A 15633-nucleotide genomic window follows, 5' to 3' on the forward strand; every position below is an offset into this window, starting at 1 on the left:
TACCAGCACCCCCTCCCAAAGACTCAACAAACCGCTACAGGTGAACGCCACACCTCGATCTGTATTCATAAAGTGTCTCAGACTGTGAGTACTGATCTAGGATCGGTTTTACCTTCTGGATCATAAGGAATACGATTATATGGACAAGGGGGACTTGATCTTAGATCGGTACTCTGACTCTGAGACACTTTATAAATACTGGTCCTGGACCATTGCCTGGTATACCAGCTTGACCATATTACTGACCAGATGTTCAAACCAATGTGGTATAACATGGGTCAACAATAAGGAGGAGGAACACGTTTCTTTACCCTCTCCTCTTCTGTCATTGTGTTAGAACCTAGATGTACAGGAACACGTTGGAACAGGGAGAGGCTGAGCTCCAGATAACAGTCATTTGGGTGCGCTCGTTTTCAGGGGTGCGCTCGCTTCCATAGGGTTTGGTTTTTCCCGCCCTTGGAAAGTCCCTTTGGGGCGGGGCCTTGCTGATCATGACAATATAAACAAGGAACTGAAAATTCCAAAAAATAAAATCAACAGTCACAGTGTTTCAAATCTCTGTTAAACGATTCCCAGAATCAGTAGAGAATAAGCAGGAAATCCGTAATTCTCCAACCAAGATTTCTGGGAATTTGGGTAAATGTTGCAACCCCAAACAATCAAACCCACTTAGAATGGACACTGTTCAGTCATCTGGAATATAGACATATCTGTTCTATATGTTGCATTTCTAGCTGTAACATTGTGGCCCACTGAATATGCAATGGTAAGGACACACTGCTTATGAGAGTATCTATTTAGTTTGACCAATCATCATTGACCATTATCAGTGCCTCTGATAATGTCACTCTGACCAATCCCGCAGGACTTGATGGAGGAGCTGTCATGTAACCCCTCCCCATCACTGGAGGAGCGAATCGAAAGTGCCAAGAGGCAGGCGCAACAAGTGCGGGTTAAAATCCAGCAAGATCTGGTGAGATGCCTGTGTGCAAACTACGGGCGGCAGGTAGCTTAGTGGGTAAGAGCGTTGTGCCAGTAACCGAATGGTTGCTGGTTCTAATCCCCGAGCCGACTAGGTGAAACATCTATCGATGTGCCCTTAAGCAAGGCACTTAACCCTAATTGCTCCTGTAAGTCGCTCTGGATAAGAGCGTCTGCTAAATGACAAAAAAATTAAAATAAAATATATATATATAAAAAATGCATGACAGCAGCCTCCTAACACTGCTCTGGGGTGAAGTTTCCCCTATGTACTGATCTAGGATCAGCTTCCCCTCCCCCAATCTTAACCTTAACCATTGGTGGGGAAAATGCTAAACTGGGAAAGATGGTCCTTCTCACCCCTTCTTCTTCAGGACCCCCCTACACCGGAGACAGGGCTCCGACACACACACCTTCTCCGACTCGGTGAGACCAACACACACACTCTTCCACTCACTCACAAACTCACACACATTCTGATTCAGTGAGAAGATTTGCACATGTGCACTGCATATACCCTCTACTCTGACTCAGTGATGTGAACAATGTCTCTCCTACACAAAAACACACATGCCAAAGGTTCCATTTTCCTCATCCTGACCTCTGACATGTCTCTTGGCAGGCTGGGAAGACTCAGATCATTGGCCCTGAGGAAGAGGAAGAAGAGGAAGACGGCTATACACTCAATGAGGTGAGACAGTCTTTATCAGCAAACATCACTTACCTCATCTACGTACCCTGCATCTCACATAGGTATGAATCTCTCTCTCTCTCTCTCTTTCTCCTTCCTCTCTCTTTCCCTCCTTCAGATGGACGGTCCATTTCAGGACAGCTTCTCAAGTCGCGACCAGCCCACATGACGGTGTTCATGAGATATATCTTCAGCCAGCTACTGGATCCCAACCCACTGGTCAGTGCTCTGACCCTGAGGACTGCTATTTACTGTAGTTCGACCTCTTACATGGGAACTAATCTGGTGTGTCTGTCTGTGTGTATGTCTGTGCTTGTCTCTCTACAACAGCTGTTCTACCTGTCGTTGGAGGCCTACCTGGGCTCCAGCCCTAAAGACGCCCGTGCCCTCGCCCCTCAGATCTGCTCCTACTTCCTGGACCCTGACGCTGTGCGTCTCTCATGGGTTTATTCAGTTAATTAATTCAGTGAATTAGTCTTAATAAGACCGGACCATTTAATAATCGTGAAACATTTTTGTACTCTTGTATTAACGGTTGTATTAACGGTTCCTTAAATGTTTGATTTAATTTTCAGCCGTTAAAAATCAGAGTACGAGAAGAGTACCTGACTGATATAGGTAAGCTGCCACTCAACATACTAACGTTACTGTGATGGTTTTATTTAGATTTAACCAGGCAAGTCAATTAAGAACAAATTCTTATTTACAATGAAGGCCTGGCAAGATGCAAAAGTCCTCCTGTGGGGACAGGGTTTACGATAAAAACCTAAACAATATAAGACAAAATGGACAACTCAGACAGAAGACACTGGCAACAGCAAACAAACAGTGTGTGCGTGCAGGCGTGTGTGGTGTGAAGTAAAACAACATGCTTCCTTACAGAAGGCAAAGCAAACTAGTGACATCGGGTGGCAACTAAAAACAAATACATGTCTCCACAACCTGTTCATCTATTTGCCCTTTAACCTCCTCCAGGGACACCAGGTCCTGGAGTGATAGGTTGGCTTGGAGGGAATTCCAAGACCAGGGGTCTGAGGAATGAAATGACCTTTTTCCATGCTTGTTTCACATTTTCAGGACTGTTAGCATAAAACAAAATTGAGATCTGAGCTTGTATGTGTTTTAATTTCGAGCTAGAAGAGAGTTTTCCAAAAATGGGCAGTGTTTGAGCTAGTCTGAACACTGTAGAGATTTGTGACAAAACTAAGGCAGAATGATACACAGAGTCAAGAGCCTTCAGTGTAGAGCTTGAAGTTCGCACAGAAACAGTATCACCATAGTCCAACACAGAGAGAAAAGCACAACTAATCAACTTCTTTCTGGTGGCAAAGGAAAAACAAGCTTTGTGCCGGTAATAAAACCCAATATGCAGCTTGAGTTTCCTGATAAGGTTCTCTACATGGCTGGTGAAGCTCAACTTCTCATCCACCCAAACTCCCAGATATTACGTTTTGACATGCTCTGTAGAATGTCCTTCCGAGGTAGTAATTACATGGTTTTCAGAGTGTTTCGCATTGGAAAATACCATGCATTTTGTTTAAGAGGAATTCAGAACAAGCTTCAAATCGTACAGATTATCTGGAATGATGTTTTAAAGCTGTTTGAGCATTGTCAAAAGCCAAACTGCTGCCACTTGAATACAGAACAGTATCATCTGCATAAAAATGTACATCAGTTGTCTCAATATGTCTCCCAATGTTGTTGATCTAGATAATAAACCACAGGGGACCTAAAATGGATCCTTGAGGCACACCTGAGTGCAGCTCTATGGTGTAAGCCTTACAACCATCTGCCTTAACACACTGGGTTCGATTTGATTGGTAGTTCACATACCACTCCAGAGCATGACCAGTTATGGTAGTTGTGTAAAGCGGTAAGTCAACTCTGTCAGTACAGGGTTGTGATTCTAGTTCAGTCTGCAGTAAGTCTTACTGTCTGGTGTTGTGTCCTGTCTCAGAGAGCCGTCTTAATGCCCAGGAGGACATCAGAGGACCACTGTCTGAGCTCCAACAGCAGGTGCTGCCTGACATTCAGGACCCAATACAGGACTACAGGTACAGTACAGTCTATGGGACAAGCCTAGCTGAATCATCTGGAGGTGTGTCTGTGTTTGACAGTGTGTGTGTATATGAAACCATTGTTGTGTGCATGGAGGCTTGTGTTAAATGCAGATAGTGGCCGTGTGTGTGTTATTGTGTTTGTTAGAGCTGGGCGATATGGACAAAAATCCAGATTGTGATAAATTGCTTGAATTGATGAGATAATGATAAATAGAACGATAGGTTTACATCATTAATGTGCACCACAGGTTTTTAAAATGATCCTTTAAAGAACTAGTACTAGTTTAATGGTTGTAGCAATCAATTGTCCCATTAACAATCACCCATATTAGCAATATTTTTTCATTTCAAACTTCACATTTCTCTATTATAGGCTACTTATCGTAATGAAAAGGAAAGGGGATATCTAGTCAGTTACACAACTGAATGAATTCAACAGAAATGTGTCTTCCGCATTTAACCCAACCCCTCTGAATCAGAGAGGTGTGGGAGGCTGCCTTGATCAACATCCATGTCATCGGCGCCCGGAGAACAGTGGGTTAACTTCCTTGCTCAGGGGCAGAACGACAGATTTTTACCTTGTCAGCTCGGAACCATATCAGCAAAAATGCCTGCATTGAGTGGTCGGTTTCTATCATTTTCAGTGTATCGTCCCAGCTCTAGTTTGTGTGTATTGAAGGTTGTGTGACCAATGACCTTGTGTACTATGACGTGTTTGTGTGTAGGAACAAGCAGATGATGGGTCTGGGCTCTCTGTTTGGAGAGGGAGACCTGCAGCAGCTGGATGGAGACCCAGCCAAGGAAAAACAGGTGGTGGACAGACAGGTCACTGCTCTCTGGGAGATACTGTAAGTTGGAATATCTAGCTATGATACATAATGTTTATCCCATGTGACCTTACCAGGAAAAACTCTGGGCCCCTATATATGCAATGCATTCCAAGGGAGAGTAAATATGACTACTAAGATGGCAACAAATAACACACATTGTTACTTTTGTACTTTGCTGTGATGGTTCAATATTAGCAAAACAGTAACTACGGTAGGACACGCTAGTCCTAGATAGATAGATGGCCAATAAAACAGTATTGCAGCATGTGACAGTGACCGGGCCAGCTGACAGTAGAGGGAGCTCAACTAGCCTCAACCTCTCACCGTACCAAAGGTCAGATTGTGATCGCTGATCACTGGGAGGCTCTGCAGGTAGCTGTGGCCGTCCTAGCCACATTACGTTTTTACACACACCTACCCACTCCTATCACATGACTCACTACTAGGTAGACACAAAACAGGTCACCTTGATTTTTATCAGCCAAGATAATAAATTTTGCACCTTGTTCAACAGGACCGAGACACTTTGGAAATAAGCCAGAGACCTTATTAAAAGAGAGGTTGTTGTTTTTGTGCAGAAGAGTGAGAGTGAGAGTGAAAGTGAATAAGCGAACAGTTGTTTTTCTGTGTTGCAGCTCGAAGCACGAAGACGACAGAAGGTAATAAAAATCGGAGCGTCTCATGTCTGTGTTGCTGGAACATGATTGAATAATAACGCTTGTTTGTTTGTGTAAACATACCCTTCTCACTTCTGTTATTTCTCCCTCTCTTTCTGTCTCCCTCTTTCCCCCCTTTCTTTATCTTTCCCCTGTTACCTTTTTCTCACTCGCTCGCTCTCCCCCTTCTCGCCCTCTCACTGCCTCTCCCTCCCCGTCCTCAGTTCTCCTCTAGCCTCTGCGGTACTGCTGCACCTCCGTCACTCAGGCATTAAGCTGAGGGACTCCAGGGTGTTTCCAGGACTCAGCTCTGAGAAGGAGAAGTGGCTCGCCTTCATCCCCAAGACCAAGAAGGTAGGAGCTGGAGTCCTAGGTCGAATACTGTGTTCTGGGTCATATTCATTAGGCACTGTGTACTACTGAATACTACGTTTATTAAAGTTCTCAATGTCCAAGTTGTGCTTGAAATGATTGGTTCACATCACAGAGCTTTACTGTTGTCTACTACAGCTGAGCAGTGCAAAGAAAGAGAAGGATGGAGAGGACAGGAAGAGAAACCCCATCCTGAAGTATATCGGCAAGCCCAGTAGCACCTCCCAGTCCAGTAACTACACACACACACACACTCACAGACAAACACACACACACATTCTGTTTTCATCTAACAGTATGATTGAATTCCCGTCACCTTATCCTTCATTTTCACCCTTACTGATACTTTTTTTGTCTCATGGTTTCTTTTGGTTCACTTTGATTTCCCAGCATTCCATGTCCCCTTGTCTCCCACTGAAGGTATATCATTTATTTGTATTTATTGTTTTGAATATCTTATTATATCGCCTTTGTTCTTCAAAGTTTTTTCTCAGCTTATTTTAAAACACGACAATATATAATAATAACACTTTTTTTATCCAAAGAGACTTACAGTCATGCTTGCATACATGATGTGCTGTTATTGCTTTCACTTTGGGGTTTTATGCTGGGTATCAGTAAAGCACTCTGTAATAACTGCTGATTATAATACAGGCTTTATAAAATACATTTGATTGATTGATGTTCTGTGTGTGTCTCCTGTCTCGTCTCCTGTCCTCAGTGCGTCCTGGCAGTGTGAGGAACATCATCCAGCAGTTTGAGAACCACACAGAGATCCCCGGGGAGGAGGGGGCCGAGGGAGACCCCCAGAGACTGTCCTCCAGCAGCCTGGGAGAGGACAGCATGGACAGGTATCAGAGAGAGAGTGTCTCAGGCCTATTGAGCATAATTGTTTGTTTGTCAAGATTGTACATGTTTACTTATGTGTTTGTCTCTCTCTCTCTCTCTATTTCTCCCCCCTCTCTCTCTCTCTCTCTCTCTCTCTCTCTCTCTCTCTCTCTCTTAATCTCTCTCCCCCTTTCTCTCTCTCTTAATCTCTCTCCCCCTTTCTCTCTCAATCTCTCTCCCCCTTTCTCTCTCTCTCTCTTAATCTCTCTCCCCCTTTCTCTCTCTCTCTCTCTCTCTCCCCCCCTTCTCTCACTCTCTATTTCTCTCCCCCCCTCTCTCTCTCTCTCTCTCTCTCTCTCTCCCTCTCTCTCTCACTCTCTATTTCTCCTCCCCCTCTCTCTCTCTCTCTCACTCTCTATTTCTCTCCCCACTCTCTCTCTCTTTTGCTCTCTCTCTCAGCCCTATGGTGTCGGTGCGTCTGGCTCGTAGTGAGTCTCTGAAGGCACAGGGGGAGGGGCGTCGGCGGGGCGGGGCCTCGGTAGTGGAGACAGTCCCTCGTTCCCGTAGCGACGTGGACATGGAGGACTGTGGGGAGGAGATGGAGGGGCCGGGCCTGAGACCCCTACACCATAGCACCTCCTCCTCAGCCACCAGCAGCTCCGCACGGTGAGACTACACACACACACACACACACACACACACACACACGTCTGGCTCATACACACATAGCTGAAACTTACACACAGACACGGTTTCGGAACACACTGTATGATCCACATACTCCTGAAGGGGGGTTGAGCAGCAGCATTGTAGCACAGAATAAAGAAAACCGAATAGAAACGGATCTGATTGGGTTTTCCTCCTCAGATCCTTGGAGAACCCCACGCCTCCATACACCCCTCGGTCGTCTAGACGACAGTAAGTCACCACTACAACCTACTGAGGTCTTCATCTTTGATGAGGGACCTGTAAGTATATTAAAACATATTTCTCTCTCTGTGTGTGTGTGTGTGTGTGTGCGTATGCATCTGTGTGTGTGTGTGTGTGTGTGTGTAGGATTGAGGAGTCCCCTGTGGCCCTGCTCCCTGACGCCCCAGCCCTAGAGGAGGACGTGGTAGACAGTCACAACTGGCAGGAGACGGTGGCCCCGCAGGTCCTGGCCACTCTCTGTCCCCGAGAGGTGGACCGACAGGCCGTCATCTACGGTAAATAACCACTGATTGAACTTTGGGTAGGAGCAGAGGAATGTGCAAGGATACATTCAGGCCTAGAGGAACACGGGAAAACGTTATACATCTAGAGCTGGGCCTATATCCTCTCTAAACATAGACAGTGGCTATCTGACTGTAACTGACAGCTTCTATTCTGTTATTTTCAGAAGGAAATATCATTCGATTATTATATTTACATTCCTCTCTCTTTCTCTCTCCCTCTATCTCCCTCCATCCATCCTCTCTCCCCCTCTCTCTCTCCTCTCTCAGAGTTGTTGACGACAGAGGCGTCTCACCTGCGTACTCTCAGGGTGTTGGATCAGGTGTTCTTCCGGAAGATGAGATGTGTTCTGAACTCTGACGAGCTGGCCTGCATCTTCCCCAACCTGCCTCAGGTCTACGAACTCCATGGTCAGTGTGTGTCTGTGTCTGTGCTTGTGTGTTTCTCAGTTCTGTCTATGTATTCAGGCAATGTGGATTTTAAGATCTGATAAGATTGTGTTGCATTAAAGAGGTTCTCTGTTTGTGGCATTGCTGTGTAAATATCATATGTTTTATTTGATTTAGTTGCTGCATGGTAGAGAAGCAATGTTTTAGCGTTGCCTTTGATTGGTTGTCAGTCTCATTGACATTAAGCTCAATGTTGTTATTGTGTTTGATCAATCTTGCTTCAATGTTTTTATTGTTTGATCAACGTTGTTCCAACGTTGTTATTGCGTTGCAGAGAGTCTGTGTGAAGCCATGAAGAAGAAAAGGGAATCTCCCATCGTTCAGGGCATCGGTGACATCATGCTGGCCAGGGTGAGTTTAACTAACTAATCACGTCATCCCGGTCCCGTGTGACTCAGCAGGTGGAGCATGGCGCTTGCAACACCAGGGTTGTGGGTTCTATTCCCGCAGGCCACCAGTACGAAAAAAGTATGAAAATGTATGAACTCACTAACTGTAAGTCGCTCTGGATAAGAGCGTCTGCTAAATGACTCAAATGTAAAAAATGACATCTCTCCATCCCTCCCTCAGTCTTTGTTTTACTTTTCCATCAAATCAAATGTTATTGGTCACATGTTTAGCAGTGTTAGCATGTTCATCAGTGGGCTGGAGGGTTACATTGTTAGCTGTCAGTTTGAGGGCTTAGCTATTGATAATACCTGTCCAATTGTTTTCAATCATATGCTTATAGGGGTATACACCTGAGTGTACAAAACATTAGGAACACCTTCCTAATATTGAGTTGCACCCACTTTTGCCCTCAGAATAGCCTCAATTCATCAGTGCATGGACTCTACAAGGTGTTGAAAGCGTTCCACAGGGATACTGGCCCATGTTGACTCCAATGCTTCCACAGTTGTGTCAAGTTGGCTGGATATCCTTTGGGTGGTGGACCATTCTTGATACACACGGGAAACTGTTGTGAGTGAAAAACCCAGCAGTGTTGCTGTTCTTGACACAAACCGGTGCGCCTGGCACCTACTAACATACCCCGTTCAAAGGCACTTCAATCTTTTGTCTTGCCCATTCACCCTCTGAATGGCACATATACACAATTCATGTCTCAATTGTCTCAAGGCTTAAAAATCCTTCTTTAACCTGTCTCCTCCCCTTCATCTACACTGATTGAAGTGGATTTAACAAGTGACATCAATAAGGGATCATAGCTTTCACCTGGATTCACCTGGTCAGTCTATGTCCTGGAAAGAGCATAATGTTTTGTACACTCAGTGTATACTGTCTAGTGGTGTGTTTTGAATGGGATATCTGTGTGTACCTGGGTGTTAGTTTGAGGGCGTGGCGGGGGAGGAGTTTCAGGAGCAGGCGTCCCACCTGTGCAGCCAGCAGTCTCAGGCTCTGGAGCTCATCAAGAACAAGCAGCGCAAAGACCCCCGCTTCACACACATCATCCAGGTAAAACACAAATCATCCAGGTAACACACACACACATCATCCAGGTAACACACACACACACACACACATCATCCAGGTAACACACACACACACACACACATCATCCAGGTAATACACACACACACACACATTCCCCAGGTAACACACACACACACACGTCATCCAGGTAACACACACATCATCCAGGTAACACACACACACACACACGCATCATCCAGGTAACACACACACACACACGCATCATCCAGGTAACACACACGCATCATTCAGGTAACACACACACACACACATCATCCAGGTAACACACACACACACACACGCATCATCCAGGTAACACACACACACACACACACATCATCATCCAGGTAACACACACACACATCATCATCCAGGTAACGCACACACACACACACACACACACACACACACACACACACACACACACACACACACACACACATCATCATCATCATCCAGGTAACACACACACACATCATCATCCAGGTAAACACACACACACACACACACACACACACACACATCATCATCCAGGTAACACACACACACACACACACACACACACACACAGACATCATCATCCAGGTAACACACACACACACACATCATCATCATCCAGGTAAACACACACACACACACACACACACACACACACACACATCATCATCCAGGTAACACACACACACACACACACTCACACACACATCATCATCCAGGTAACACACACACACACACATCATCATCATCCAGGTAACACACACACACACACACACACACACACACACACACACACACACACACACACACACACACACACACACATCATCATCCAGGTAACACACACACACACACACACTCACACACACATCATCATCCAGGTAACACACACACACACACACATCATCATCATCCAGGTAACACACACACACACACACTCACACACACATCATCATCCAGGTAACACACACACACACACACACACACTCACACACACATCATCATCCAGGTAACACACACACACACGCATCATCCAGGTAACACACACACACACACATCATCCAGGTAACACACACACACACACACACATCATCCAGGTAACACACACATCATCCAGGTAACACACACACACACGCATCATCCAGGTAACACACACACACACACATCATCCAGGTAACACACACACACACACACATCATCATCCAGGTAACACACACACACACACACACACACACACACACACATCATCATCCAGGTAACACACACACACACACACACATCATCATCCAGGTAACACACACACACACACATCATCATCCAGGTAACACACACACACACACTCACACACACATCATCATCCAGGTAACACACACACACACACAAACTCACACACACATCATCATCCAGGTAACACACACACACACGCATCATCCAGGTAAACACACACACACACACACACACATCATCCAGGTAACACACACACACACACGCATCATCCAGGTAACACACACACACACACACACACACATCATCCAGGTAACACACACACACACACACACACACATCATCCAGGTAACACACACACACACACACACACACACATCATCCAGGTACACACACACACACACACACACACACATCATCCAGGTAACACACACACACACACACATCATCCAGGTAACACACACACACACACACACACGCATCATCCAGGTAACACACACACGCACACACACACATCATCCAGGTAACACACACACACACACACACATCATCCAGGTAACACACACACACACACACATCATCCAGGTAACACACACACACACACACATCATCCAGGTAACACACACACACACACACACATCATCCAGGTAACACACACACACACACACACACACACATCATCCAGGTAACACACACACACACACACGCATCATCCAGGTAACACACACACACACACACACACACATCATCCAGGTAACACACACACACACACACACACACATCATCCAGGTAACACACACACACACACGCATCATCCAGGTAACACACACGCACACACACACACTCATCATCCAGGTAACACACACACACACGCATCATCCAGGTAACACACACACACACACACACATCATCCAGGTAACACACACACACACGCATCATCCAGGTAACACACACACACACACACATCATCCAGGTAACACACACACACACACGCATCATCCAGGTAACACTCACACACACACACAGGTAACACACACACACACATCATCCAGGTAACACACACACACACATCATCCAGGTAACACACACACACACACACACACGCATCATCCAGGTAACACTCACACACACACACAGGTAACACACACACACACATCATCCAGGTAACACACACACACACACACACACACACACACACACGCATCATCCAGGTAACACACACACACACACACAGGTAACACACACACAGACACATCATCCAGGTAACACACACACACACATCATCCAGGTAACACACACACACACATCATCCAGGTAAAACACACACACACACACACACGCATCATCCAGGTAACACACACACACACACATCATCATCCAGGTAACACACACACACACATCATCCAGGTAACACACACACACACACACATCATCCAGGTAACACACACACACACACACGCATAATCCAGGTAACACACAAACACACTCATCATCCAGGTAACACACACACACACACGCATCATCCAGGTAACACACACACACACGCATCATCCAGGTAACACTCACACACACACACATCATCCAGGTAACACACGCATCATCCAGGTAACACTCACACACACATCATCCAGGTAACACACACACACACATCATCCAGGTAACACACACACACATGCAGTCACAATGGCTTTTCCGTTAATTGATTTGATGGATGGATGTATTGACGTATTAACAGGAGTGTGAGGCCAGTCCTCACTGTAGGAGACTGCAGCTGAAGGACCTGCTGGTGTCTGAGACACAGAGACTTACCAAATACCCTCTGTTACTGGACAACATCATCAAACACACAGAGGGTACGTAGGATCCATCATCTGTCTCTCTATCACTCTCTCTCTATCACTCTCTCTCTATCACTCTCTCTATCACTCTCTCTCTATCACTCTCTCTCTATCTCTCTCTCTATCACTCTCTCTCTATCTCTCTCTCTATCACTCTCTCTCTATCACTCTCTCTTTATCACTCTCTTCTGTTACTGGACAACATCAAACACAGAAGGTACGTAGGATCCATCTCTCTATCACTCACACAGTCTGACAGTTTAGCACCAGTGGTCTTTATTAGGTTACTGTTGGGTGATATGTTAGTCTTAGTAGTTAGGCGATGTGTTAGTCTTAGTAGTTAGGCGATGTGTTAGTCTTAGTAGTTAGGTGATGTGTTAGTCTTAGTAGTTAGGTGATGTGTTAGTCTTAGTAGTTAGGTGATGTGTTAGTCTTAGTAGTTAGGTGATGTGTTAGTCTTAGTAGTTAGGTGATGTGTTAGTCTTAGTAGGTAGGTGATGTGTTAGTCTTAGTAGGTAGGTGATGTCTTAGTAGTTAGGTGATGTGTTAGTCTTAGTAGTTAGGTGATGTGTTAGTCTTAGTAGGTAGGTGATGTCTTAGTCTTAGTAGGTAGGTGATGTCTTAGTAGTTAAGGGATGTGTTAGTCTTAGTAGTTAGGTGATGTGTTAGTCTTAGTAGTTAGGTGAGTGTGTTAGTCTTAGTAGTTAGGTGATGTGTTAGTCTTAGTAGGTAGGTGATGTGTTAGTCTTAGTAGTTAGGTGATGTGTTAGTCTTAGTAGTTAGGTGATGTGTTAGTCTTAGTAGGTAGGTGATGTGTTAGTAGTTAGGTGAGTATGTTAGTCTTAGTAGTTAGGTGATGTGTTAGTCTTAGTAGTTAGGTGAGTGTGTTAGTCTTAGTAGTTAGGTGATGTGTTAGTCTTAGTAGGTAGGTGATGTGTTAGTCTTAGTAGGTAGGTGATGTCTTAGTAGTTAAGGGATGTGTTAGTCTTAGTAGTTAGGTGATGTGTTAGTCTTAGTAGTTAGGTGAGTGTGTTAGTCTTAGTAGTTAGCCGAGTGTGTTAGTCTTAGTAGTTAGGTGATGTGTTAGTCTTAGTAGTTAGGTGATGTGTTAGTCTTAGTAGTTAGGTGATGTGTTAGTCTTAGTAGTTAGGGGATGTGTTAGTCTTAGTAGTTAGGTGATGTGTTAGTCTTAGTAGTTAGGTGATGTGTTAGTCTTAGTAGTTAGGTGATGTGTTAGTCTTAGTAGTTAGGTGATGTGTTAGTCTTAGTAGTTAGGTGATGTGTTAGTCTTAGTAGTTAGGTGATGTGTTAGTCTTAGTAGTTAGGTGATGTGTTAGTCTTAGTAGTTAGGTGATGTGTTAGTCTTAGTAGTTAGGTGATGTGTTAGTCTTAGTAGTTAGGTGATGTGTTAGTCTTAGTAGTTAGGTGATGTGTTAGTCTTAGTAGGTAGGTGATGTCTTAGTAGTTAGGTGATGTGTTAGTCTTAGTAGTTAGGTGATGTGTTAGTCTTAGTAGGTAGGTGATGTCTTAGTCTTAGTAGGTAGGTGATGTCTTAGTAGTTAAGGGATGTGTTAGTCTTAGTAGTTAGGTGATGTGTTAGTCTTAGTAGTTAGGTGAGTGTGTTAGTCTTAGTAGTTAGGTGATGTGTTAGTCTTAGTAGGTAGGTGATGTGTTAGTCTTAGTAGGTAGGTGATGTCTTAGTAGTTAAGGGATGTGTTAGTCTTAGTAGTTAGGTGATGTCTTAGTAGTTAGGTGAGTATGTTAGTCTTAGTAGTTAGGTGATGTGTTAGTCTTAGTAGTTAGGTGAGTGTGTTAGTCTTAGTAGTTAGGTGATGTGTTAGTCTTAGTAGGTAGGTGATGTGTTAGTCTTAGTAGGTAGGTGATGTCTTAGTAGTTAAGGGATGTGTTAGTCTTAGTAGTTAGGTGATGTCTTAGTAGTTAGGTGAGTATGTTAGTCTTAGTAGTTAGGTGATGTGTTAGTCTTAGTAGTTAGGTGAGTGTGTTAGTCTTAGTAGTTAGGTGATGTGTTAGTCTTAGTAGGTAGGTGATGTGTTAGTCTTAGTAGGTAGGTGATGTCTTAGTAGTTAAGGGATGTGTTAGTCTTAGTAGTTAGGTGATGTGTTAGTCTTAGTAGTTAGGTGAGTGTGTTAGTCTTAGTAGTTAGCCGAGTGTGTTAGTCTTAGTAGTTAGGTGATGTGTTAGTCTTAGTAGTTAGGTGAGTGTGTTAGTCTTAGTAGTTAGGTGAGTGTGTTAGTCTTAGTAGTTAGGTGAGTATGTTAGTCTTAGTAGTTAGGTGATGTGTTAGTCTTAGTAGTTAGGTGAGTGTGTTAGTCTTAGTAGTTAGGTGAGTGTGTTAGTCTTAGTAGTTAGGTGAGTATGTTAGTCTTAGTAGTTAGCCGAGTGTGTTAGTCTTAGTAGTTAGGTGAGTGTGTTAGTCTTAGTAGTGGTAGTAAGAGTAGCTACTGCTTTGAACTAACTGGTCCTATTTGATTTTGTGATGTCACTGGGTGTAACGTCCGCCTCTTCCTACAGGTGGCTCCACAGACCTCCCGCCTCTCCAACGGGCACAGGCCTGTTGCCGCGGGATACTGCAGGCCGTCAATGAAGTCGTCAGGGAGACGGAACACCGGCAACGGCTCAACCAATACCAGCGCAGGCTGGACCCCACGCCACAGTTCAAGGTACCGCCCAGATTTGATCTCTTTTTGTCCTATTTTCCTCCACTTCAAAGTTAGTATTTTCCTCCTCTTCAAAGTTAATCTTTCCCTCCAACACATAATAGAACAGCGCTGTTATGATGATGTCCTCTGTCCTGTCAGAGTCTGGACCTGACCAGTAAGACAATGATCCATGAGGGTCCTCTCACCTGGAAAGTCAATAAAGACAAAACCTTAGGTAAGACCCACTACACGCCACAGATAAAACTGTTGTGCCTTAGTTTCTGTTGGCTACTCTGTCCAGAGCTAAAAAGAATCAGCTGCGAGTTACCATTTGGGCGACACTGTCCTAGACATGTATTCCATAT

At 44.6% G+C, this 15633-nt stretch overlaps 1 protein-coding gene across 1 annotated transcript in view; it reads left to right on the plus strand.

Annotated features, from left to right (window-relative positions):
- LOC123483332 (rho guanine nucleotide exchange factor 11-like) overlaps positions 1 to 15633 on the plus strand; it is a 29044-nt gene that overhangs the window by 6711 nt on the left and 6700 nt on the right. Inside the window, 25 exon segments of the mRNA XM_045213136.1 lie at positions 1 to 61; positions 345 to 392; positions 866 to 1006; positions 1318 to 1407; positions 1604 to 1672; positions 1791 to 1809; positions 1812 to 1891; positions 2003 to 2101; positions 2248 to 2290; positions 3630 to 3726; positions 4458 to 4580; positions 5198 to 5221; positions 5443 to 5572; positions 5729 to 5822; positions 5981 to 6010; positions 6312 to 6441; positions 6878 to 7084; positions 7286 to 7336; positions 7475 to 7623; positions 7900 to 8040; positions 8354 to 8430; positions 9406 to 9531; positions 12506 to 12623; positions 15141 to 15289; positions 15428 to 15503. Of these exon segments, the coding sequence (XP_045069071.1) occupies positions 1 to 61; positions 345 to 392; positions 866 to 1006; positions 1318 to 1407; positions 1604 to 1672; positions 1791 to 1809; positions 1812 to 1891; positions 2003 to 2101; positions 2248 to 2290; positions 3630 to 3726; positions 4458 to 4580; positions 5198 to 5221; positions 5443 to 5572; positions 5729 to 5822; positions 5981 to 6010; positions 6312 to 6441; positions 6878 to 7084; positions 7286 to 7336; positions 7475 to 7623; positions 7900 to 8040; positions 8354 to 8430; positions 9406 to 9531; positions 12506 to 12623; positions 15141 to 15289; positions 15428 to 15503 (2372 nt within the window).

Source organism: Coregonus clupeaformis, unplaced genomic scaffold, assembly GCF_020615455.1.
Source record: "Coregonus clupeaformis isolate EN_2021a unplaced genomic scaffold, ASM2061545v1 scaf0079, whole genome shotgun sequence".
In the NCBI taxonomy this organism is placed as follows: Eukaryota; Metazoa; Chordata; class Actinopteri; order Salmoniformes; family Salmonidae; genus Coregonus; species Coregonus clupeaformis.